Source organism: Cryptotermes secundus, unplaced genomic scaffold (assembly GCF_002891405.2).
Source record: "Cryptotermes secundus unplaced genomic scaffold, Csec_1.0 scaffold1118, whole genome shotgun sequence".
NCBI classification, from domain to species: domain Eukaryota; kingdom Metazoa; phylum Arthropoda; class Insecta; order Blattodea; family Kalotermitidae; genus Cryptotermes; species Cryptotermes secundus.
Window position 1 is genome coordinate 51,082 of NW_019727114.1, and position 10,916 is coordinate 61,997.

Here is a 10,916-nt window from a genome sequence, read left to right on the forward strand (position 1 = left end):
CTGTCCAGGGTGTTTTGTTTCGGCAGCTTGCCCCTCACGTTCGTAGCCTACTTTTCAGTTATGACTGCCATATACCCCTCCTTTGCGTGTTTCCTCCACAGCGTGTGGTGTTGTCTTTATCATAAATAGTAGTCACACTAAAGGCACATATAACTACATGAATTGTAAAAGAGAACTATTACACTGTAATGCGAACATAAAGTTCAACAAAACCTGTTTGAAGAAAAGGCTCGTACCAAAATACGCGCATATGAAATTATCAATAAACAACGAAGCAGCTAAGAGAACACAAACACAAACCCAAACGTTACGTATAAAAAACGAAATAAAATTCTTATATAAAAAGAAGCAGCAATTAAATACACAACTGTACCATGCCCACATACACAACGCAAACATATGGCAACAGACATGGGATAACATTGAAAAATCCATAAATCATAAATTACAACAATAAATGAAAATAAAAAAGGCACTAGTAAAGACAACATCACATATGGAAAATAAAGGAAATGAATGAATGAATGAAAGTGAGGGGCAAGCTGCCAAGACAAAACACCCTGGACAGACATACATTTATGAAAATGGACGACACTGTGCGAAGTGAAATAATATGCACCAAAATAACGTGGCTATAATAGAAAATTTAAAGGATTTTATATGTTTTTACCCTGAAAAGAGGACTGCAGCATGTGATTTTAAAACGAACTAAGACAGTGTAGCAGTTTTAACACAATTTAATAAAATAATTGTAACCTATCAAGACACCTGAAGATGGTCGTTTGGGGCCGAAACATGTAGTGTCAAGGTGTATAATGGTAAACTAAAAATTGAGTGATGAATGGAAGAGTGTTGCAATATTGACGGATGACAAATAATGGACGTTAAGTTGAACAATTGCAATGGGATGCTGAAATACAGAATTACATGGCAATATTAATATGCATCTTATTTTCAGATATGATGCATTATATGTGTATATAAATGAATATATATATATATATATATATATATATATATAACAGCACTGCTGAGTTTGCCATAGCAGCTTATGAAAACCTCTTAAATTACACCAATTTATACCTCATTTGTGTGTCCTAGTCCTGAGGTGGTGACATCTACTTTTTTAGATTTATGGGTGATGAAGTTTCATATTGTGGTCTTCTGAGTTATGACACTTGTAGTCTGGTAGATGGTTACAAAGGTTTTGGAGGAGCATACCACTTCCATCTTCAGGGTAGAAATTAGAGCCAGTATTATGACATAATGACACATTACAGTATGTTTCTCTGAAATGCTAGTAACCATGTACCATACTACATACCATATTATCATAATACAGACGACAACAATATAGATCTACAGCACTATATGTACATATAGTACATATATACATATGTACAAAGCTTTGTCAGCCCATCAAAGAACTTTCTGTATCTTCAACAGTGACAAGAGTGTCCTTTCAGCTATTACTCATAAAGCGGCAAAAACAATGCCTGTGCCTTGATGTTTGTTTGTATGAAAGTAGAATTTAGACTATGGTTAGTGGAATAGTGATACACAGCTGTCCTAAGCAGGCCTGAACAATTTTTATAGCTCCATGATCTATGTCGAAAAATTATAAGTCAAGAGAGAACTAGAAAAAATTGCAGAAAATGTGTTAGTCTTATGTAATATAATTACTGTTTTTATATAAATTTCACATTAAGACTAGTCTGTCTTCACAAAATTTCCACTGCAATTTTGTGCTATGTGTTGAAAAGGATTTTGACTTCTTTATAAAATCTCAGGAATGTGATTGGAGCAACAGGTGAGCAATAACTCATCGTGAATGGAGATTTTGAACATCTGGATTTTCTGTGGTCAGTTCCTGCTTGCTGTTCTAATAGACTGGGCAATGGTTTATCACCTGTACTTCCTTCATTTCTTTGACTGTTAACTATCCATGTCATCTTGCCATTACTGCAGAGGGACGTCTTTCACAATGCTGGTGCATAGTTCCTAACGGCCAGGACAGGGCTCTTTCTCCTCTCCCCCATCCTTCTTTCTGACGAACAACATTCCTTTTCACCCTACCTTCAATTCTGAAAATTGAGGCAGCACATCACTCCAAAATTGTATCCATCTCAAAGACCTCATAGTGTCACAACTTAGAAGACCACAATTCAAACACTCTTGTTCATGAAAACCTGAACATTTCTGAATACCCTTATTTCAATAGAAACATTCTAGTCTTTTCTCTCAACTACTGGTGCAATTTGAAGAGAAAGGCTTTGAGTTGTGCCATTGGCTGAAACTACTATCTGCATGACAGAATCAGACATACATACTATGAATTTAAAAATGATCCTTGCATGAATCAGAGCATTAAGCTGACCGCTCATCTCCAACTTGTGCTTAGGTCAATAAAATGTGGATCTATATATTGGCCCGCTATATGCCTTCATGGTGTAATACTTAATTAGTTAAGCACATGGACAACTTTACCTTTACCATGCATGAATAGGAATACAGTTAGAAGGATGTTCCTGCAAATACTAGGCCCTACAATGAAAATTTTAGGAATCACAGCAACCTGTTGCCTGGAATGTTTTGAGCTCTTGTAATAAGAATGCCATTTCCTACAAAAAAAGTAGAGTTTTTTTTTTAATTATTGTTTGACCCCTTTCTGCTGTTAGTTACACACAGTATTGCAAGGCACTGGTTTTCTTCCACTGCGAGCATGAAAATTGGTTGATATCAGAATATAAAGTGTTAAAAGAAAGGGCAAGAATACAGATATATTGATTTCACAGGACTTTCTGGCAAGTTAGCAGTGATACTTGAGATCTGTCGCTTGAAACAATATCTACTTATTCCTGAGAATATTATACAAAACATTCCTTCAATATGCATAATTTGTACAATAATCATCAAGTTTCAAATTTGAAAATTTTCCATAATTTGCTAGATAAGAATTATTTTCTGTTACAGATTATGTTTGAAACATTCAACACGCCTGCCATGTATGTGGCCATTCAAGCCGTTCTTTCCTTATATGCATCAGGAAGAACTACAGGCATTGTTTTGGATTCGGGAGATGGTGTCTCACACACTGTACCTATATATGAAGGTAAGTTATTCATAAAGTAGGACTTATTAAAGGTGTATATGTAAACTTTTTTACCATCCTAGTTCCCTTTCTAAAAAGTTATGTTTCAGAAATAGGTTCCACTTATGAAATGTTGTGGTTTTTGTGTAAGAAGCTATAACAATGGACAGAAACCAAATATATAGTCTTGCATGTTGCATCACATCAACGTAAAATGACTCTGAAATGAAATGTAAGGAGTTACTCTATTGATATCTGGTAGAATTATTGCAGGGTTGATAAATAACTAGTGGATATCGTGAACAAATCTGTTTATGAGATCTTCTCAACACGATACAAGCAATGTAACTGAACCGGAAACGGAACAGCAGAGATGAAGAACATAGATGGTGATAGTTTACCTAACGCTCTACTTTCAACAATATCTTTACTCTGAATATGTTTTGAACTCCCTGGACACAATCAATAAAACAAATTTTTATACATAATCTTATAATTGAAGTGAGAGCATCGTATTCCGTCTCACAGGAATCACAGTTTTCTTAACAATGTTGTACATGACTATATTCTGGTACTAAAGCTACATGACATGTAACTTTAACAAAACTACACTCCTGTAATTATACCAAATCTGAAAGAATTAATAGCCCATTTTTAGTTTAAAAATGAAAGATACTTTCCTGCAGCATGTGCAGGTAAGCATGCATATATGCATACATACATACATATATGCACACAGGTATACTAAAACAAATGGAGTTGTGAAAATTCACAGCTGCATCATTAATACTGAAAAATGTATGAAGAGATAAAAATGAAAGAGCAAAACTGACAGGAATATATGCAAATAACTGTCCAATTTCAGATAATGGTATTGGAATCTATCAAGCAATTCAGCTTCATGACTAAATATGTACTATTTTTCAGAAATTAAAGTGGACGTCATAGTCAGGGTTCTAATTTACCTCTGTTCTAGACAGTGCTAGACATTTCTTTGTGAACAGATAATATGACTATATCTGCAGCATCTTTAAAACAATTGCTTTGAATTGTGTCAAATTATTTTGGTAATTGTTTTTTGAATAGCAAAAACAGATATACTCTACCGAATATTTATTCAGTATCCTGTAACATCATTTCGTTTCAGGATATGCACTGCCTCATGCAATTCTTCGTCTGGATCTGGCTGGACGAGATCTGACAGATTACTTAATGAAGATTCTCACAGAACGAGGATACAGTTTCACAACCACAGCTGAACGGGAAATAGTTAGAGACATCAAAGAGAAGTTGTGCTATGTTGCACTTGACTTTGAGCAAGAAATGGCTACTGCTGCTTCGTCTAGCTCATTGGAGAAATCATATGAACTACCCGATGGACAAGTAAGTTATGTATTAACAAAGAAACAATTCATGCACCAGTGATACTGATTTCCAAAATGAGGAAGTAATTTTTGTCCTTGCCACCATGTCCAAATTAACTCTGTGGTCCACACAACCACCTATCTAACGGCCATTTCCCCTAGTTTAGAAGTAAAAAATGAGTAGATATTACATCCATGCCTCATATATGCTATCATACCATGGTGTTTAAATCCAAGGGTATTTAGCTTATGTATAATTACAATCATTTCTTGCATCCTGTTGTGTGTTTAATTAATAATAGAGTGAATTTACTGACTACACAACACGTTTCTTATTATAACTACATGTTTCAACCTCAAGATTTCATCCTCAGGTGTATGAACATGGCTGTATAATTACACACGGTCACATTCACTTTTCACTCATTGGATCCTATATCTTATCCAGATTTACGCTCACTAACATATCGAGTTCTTTTTATAAAACACAGGTTAAAATCATTATTCTAATTTAATTGTTAAAAGTTCGTGAATCGAAGTTCAATTCATGTCACTGGTTGAAAAGTGAATGTGACCGCGTGTAATTATACAGCCATGTTCATACACCTGAGGATGATCTCTTGAGGTCGAAACATGTAGTGATAATTAAAAACGTGTTGTGTAGTCGGTAAATTCACTCTACTATTATGTATAATTAACTGATCTGAAATGAGTTTTCATGCCTTGTAAATATATATCATGTAGGTGTACAAGTAAATAAGATATGTTTAAAAAAGTAACAGATTAGAATATACCTACATGTAACAAAAATTCCTATATAGGGCGATTACTACAAGTGATTAGGTGAGCCCATGAAGGAGTTGCTCCATATATTTGGATATTTGATACTATACATAGTTTAATGAACTAAAATGTCAGTACAGTTTTTGTTCAAATTTGTTCCTTGTACTTTCCAGCAGAGCAAATAGGATAATGACTTTTCATATAAGAGTTTCCTGGTGGACAAACAAATCTTTCTGAATAGTGCATGTCTGGTCTGTTCATATAATTTACAGATGCACATGTGTAGACATGCAGACACTCAAACATACATAGTGTAATAATATCAAACAATTTGCCTGCTTTCTACACGGAAAATTGAATAAGTTTGTAAATTGTTTCTTAAATAATTTTACAATGGTGTGGAGCTAAGTCATCTGTCATTATCTTTTCTAACCAGGTGATTACTATTGGAAATGAGCGGTTCAGGTGTCCTGAAGCTATGTTCCAGCCATCATTCCTTGGCATGGAGTCATGTGGTATCCATGAGACAACATACAACTCCATCATGAAGTGTGATGTTGACATCCGAAAGGATTTGTATGCCAACACAGTACTTTCAGGAGGAACAACCATGTACCCTGGTATTGCTGACAGGTAAGTCTGGAGGTAGTTTATATTATCTGAACTCGTGCATGAGTCCTGCATGATAGAACTGAAGAATATTCTTGTACATTCAAGAAACATAATTAATGTAGTTTGCATAATGTAAGTAAAATTACACTAGAAGCTTGGATGTCATAATGGGATTCTATAACATCTTCCGTTCATAAGTTTAACTTTTAACTTCAACATGGGATAACTTTTTGCTGTATGTAAGATAGGTGTGGATGTGGGAAGGAGCAGTTAAAGACATCTTCTTTCAGAGCACAGGTTATCCAATTTTGCCCTCCAGCTTTGTTAATTACTTATGCAACTGAAACTATTAAAACAGTTCCACCATAATTCCAGCACATAATAAATATTTTAGTCCAAATATAACGTTTCACAGCAAGAAAGTGTAAGACAAGTTACTCCTTGCACCACAGTTGCTTCAGTGGACACTGTGCTTTGAAATCTGAAAACTGTTAATCCAAGGATTTCATGATATTACTGTCTTTGCAATATTGCAATTTTTTGCTTGAATTGTATTTGTACATATTAATCTAGTTATTCACTTGCACAGATTGTATGTCATAAACTGAGAAGGAAGAATGATGAATTATATGGGATGAAAGGATCATGACATATTTCAGTAAAATATCTTGATATTTGCTGACAGAACTAATTAAAAATGTAAAATTATTCAGTGAATTCACTCTGAGCTTCACTGTGTGTCACATACACTGTATTTTCATTGCAATAATCTGATCAGCATCAAGCTTTCAAAACTAGATTATCTGAGATACAGATTATAAATGTTTTTTCAGATTAATTACATGACTGTTGTTGTTGACTCGGACCAAAGAGATAAATCATCTCCTGAGTATTTGAATGCACAATGTTCATTAAAACTAATTTTCAGGACTCTGGATTTGTTGTTGGTCAATCAAGTACAATCATTTCACGGGTATCCATCAAATATTTTCAGGAAAAACTATGTGCAGATATGAAGGATCTTATTTTCACTGTGAAAGTAACAGTAGTAGCTGAATGCTTTTTTGCCATTTACCTGTGGCTTTGATTGTGCTTCTTGGATTTTCTCACAACATATATGTTGTAGAAATGGCCTTTTATGCCATCACATAGCTCCCAGAAAGTGTTTTGTTTTTTTCTGTTGTTCATCTGTACTTAATATAGTAGCACACTTGTACCTAATATTTCTCTTCATAGCCATTTTTCTCTTTTCTCTCCAAATATAACATTCGTTTTTGTGTCTACTTACTTCTCTCCATTTTATCTTCTAACCTTAATGACATGGGGCACATGGTAGCATAATTTGTTGAGACATTATGCTACAACCTGGATGGTCACGGGTTCAATTCCCACTGAGGTGGATTCTTTTACAATTTACCTAATCCTTCCAGCCACACCATAGTGTGCCCTGGTGTCAACACAGCCTCTAACAGAAATGAGTACCAGGAATCTTTCTGTTGGGTAAAGGGTGACCAGCATGTAAGGCTGACAGCCTTACTGCCATCTGTCAGCCGATTGTCTAGAGAAAATGTGGAAACTTCAGCATCTCACAACCCTATGGGCTTTAATGGCCTCTTACCTTATCTTTTACCTTATGGACATTCCGTTTCCTCTGTGATGGAGTTTACTGCCATGTTTGGGATCTGGACTGCTCAGTTCTGTAGAACATAAACCAAGGGTATTATTGATGATTTGTAAAATAAACCTGTTTTATATTTTTTTCAGTAGAGTAAGTACTACACTTTAGCCTCGCCTTATTCTAGTATACTTAATGGGAGTATCTTAGGTAGTATCACGAGAACAATAGTTTTAGGAACATCACAAGGGATCCAAATGTTTTATTGGGTCACAGAGTTCTTCAAGTATGTCTGGTGCAGGACTTAGAGCCGAAATAAATTTACTGAGATGAAGCCCATTACTATTTGCTTGGGCTGTGTGTATGCATTTCTTAGGTGATGAATTGTTTTGTTTTAATAAATAATGGTGTTAATGTAGACTAAAATTAGACTTTAATTGTACTGCAACAAATAATACAGAATCCATCACTAAAAGTACCAAACACTGATTTACATTAAAGCTACAGTTATTTTATCCTCAGTAGGCCAAGGCATCATTAAAACAAATGTGAGAAAAAACAAAAAAACATAGAGTTCATACCTATGTTTTTCTTACATTGTGGATAATATGGAATAAAGTTTCAAAAGTACTGTCTACTGGAAGCCTGCTTTCCCATCTGAACATCTCTTACCTTCATTCATGTTGACACTGAAAAAATATTTCAACACATTAGCACAAGTAGATTGTAAAGGGTTCTGATGATGGTGTAGAATACTCATAATTACTGAGTTTTTAGACTCTGTCCATCACCCAGTTTTCTAAAAACTAGAGAACACAATGTTTTGGAAACTGGTAAACAGATCCAGTTTCAAAAACATTGGGTTCTCTAGTTTCCAGAATACCAAATAATGGAAAAAGAGCCAAAAACCCAGCAATTCTGACATTAGCACAAGTGTGAACTACTAAACATAATGAACACCTGTAGTGTGAACACATAATGTGGACACTGACAGTGGCTCAGTACTACTTTTTTGTGAGTCCAGAATATGTGATTCACTATTTTAGTTAAATTTCTGTTGGATATACACTCCAGTTTGCAATCATCTGCAATTTAAATGTGACTTTGAATAAAATACATTCTGAATTCATACACCTGCATGTAAGACAAACCTATTGATGTACGTGGAGAAATTCAGTATACAGAATCAGAAAAGTCCATTATCAAATTTTTTTATCCAAAAGTGGAGGCAGGACTTTCCAATTCTCAGGTGATAAAACATATAAATTGCAGAGTTATTTTTGCATAGTTGGGTCCTTGCTACTCATAATTTAGTCTGCCATGTGGCTATCTGAAAAACGATGAGGTCTGGTGTGAGCAAATGTATGATCCTTACATGAAGGGATTTAGATAAAAATATTTATCCATTTAGTCAAGCAGTTATACTTGCAAACACTTAAATTATACATGATTTATTTAATTACTCTATTGTAGGATGCAGAAGGAAATAACAGCCCTTGCACCCTCAACAATGAAGATAAAGATCATTGCACCTCCAGAAAGAAAATATTCTGTGTGGATTGGTGGTTCCATATTAGCATCTTTATCTACCTTCCAGCAAATGTGGATTTCCAAACAGGAATACGATGAGTCTGGCCCTTCAATTGTCCACAGGAAATGTTTCTAAACTTTTGAAACAGAAAAATTAGCAAGTCACAAGTAATTCAATAAATTCTCATGCAGCAATTGATGTAATAATTTATATATTTAGAAGTTCATTTGAGGTACAGGTGACAACTGATTTGTTGTGAAACATTCTTTGTATTAAATCAGTTTTGTACATTGTTCATTCTGTATTTATTTGTTAAATGGTTATTAAATAATTAAAAAGATTAATAAAATATTCGTTCTCTTTGATCTCCAACACCAGTTTGTGAAGCAAACATTTCCTGGAAAGTGATTTCACTGTAGCTGAAAGGGTACACCTGAACAGAGTGGCAGTTCCATGTGGCTCATATTCTGCTTCACAGTCACTCCCACAATCTCCTGTCCCTTCGTTGAATCCTTTCCCTCACAAATATTGTACTCATGTTGTATTTCCCACCACCTGCAAGAAGACACTGGTGCCATCCCCTGTAACATATATTCATATTCATCCACATGGTCCTTCCACTTCGTTTAAAATGTTTACAGTGCAACCAATCCCAACAGCAGCCACCAACTTTTTCGGTGAAAGAAACCTCGTTTCTCCTAAGCCCTGTAAATACAAATGTTTCTGATGGGGAACTCAGGCATATCAATCATTGCAGGAAGCCACAACACTGTAGTAGCTACAGGTAACGACCACTGCACTCTATACTATGAATTATATGCTGTTATGAAAGAAGTGGCTAAAGAGAATTATGAGAGCTATTGGTGATCAAACAAACATCATTGTCATCATCATTCATTACTTATGAAACTGTACATCAATATACAATTTTATTATGAATCTTATTTTACTGCCTTATGTGCAACTTTTTAAGTTTTAAATTTTAAACTTAAAGTTAATAAATAGTTTCACATAAGACTGTAATATAAGATCTATAGTAAAATGGAAAAGTGCAACAGGATGCTACAGTACAAACTTATCAATACACAAGTTATGTAGGATATGTCAAATGTTTTTAGGGTAATTAAAAATGTTTGAAAAGCAGATCACACTATCAGTAATATGATTTATAAGAGAATAAGGTGGTAAAGACTTTTCTATGATGAATAATTTAATCAAATATATAAAATCTTTATAATGGTAGTCCCTTTAAAGTAAAGTGTGTTATTTCCAAATCTGAAGAAGTCCATCATGTATAAAAGCCCACTAATTTCCTTTTTAATTTTCTTTCAGGAGGGTGCTGTGGTGAATACCTGGCAACAGCTGTTTGGTGATCACCTTGTGAACACATTTGAAGCTATTCGTTCGTAGTCTGGTTTGAACAATAATCCAACTGTGGGACAGTTTGTAGATGCCCTGAAGACTAACATCATCAGTGCACTTGCTATCAGAGGTCTGTGTGGAACTAGTTGTGAGGATGGTGGTGCTACTGTTGTGTGTAACCTATAGTCATTGTTCAGGGCACCTGTTGCTTCTTCACCAAATCCGTCCACAAGTCGTGGCAAGGAAACCCCTGATGAATTTCCTGAGTTTCCATGTTACTCAACAAGTACAGAAGGACATGGTTGCTGCAGTACATGCTGGTGACATGGAAGTGTTCTCAGTAGCCTATGTCAGTGGTTCCATTGCCAGACATGTGCTTCGCGGTGTCAGCTGTGATGCACACAAGACATGCGTGACATCTGAAGTGCTGCTATCAGCCAATGTCTTCATATATTTCTGAGACGTTGGTGTGGAGACTGTTGTCATGCTGTAACTCTAATATAATCTATAATGGTAAGCAGTTCAATGCATGTTGCAGCATATCACAACTGCCATTAA

At 35.1% G+C, this 10,916-nt stretch overlaps 1 protein-coding gene across 1 annotated transcript in view; it reads left to right on the plus strand.

Annotated features, from left to right (window-relative positions):
• The window catches only part of LOC111864534 (actin, clone 403), a 23,645-nt gene extending 13,312 nt beyond the window's left edge, over positions 1-10,333 (plus strand). Inside the window, exons 4-7 of the mRNA XM_023851845.2 lie at positions 2,974-3,112; positions 4,239-4,474; positions 5,675-5,871; positions 8,939-10,333. Of these exons, the coding sequence (XP_023707613.1) occupies positions 2,974-3,112; positions 4,239-4,474; positions 5,675-5,871; positions 8,939-9,131 (765 nt within the window). The 3' untranslated portion in view covers positions 9,132-10,333. The remainder of the gene's footprint in view (positions 1-2,973; positions 3,113-4,238; positions 4,475-5,674; positions 5,872-8,938) is intronic.
• The last annotated feature ends 583 nt before the right edge of the window (positions 10,334-10,916 follow it).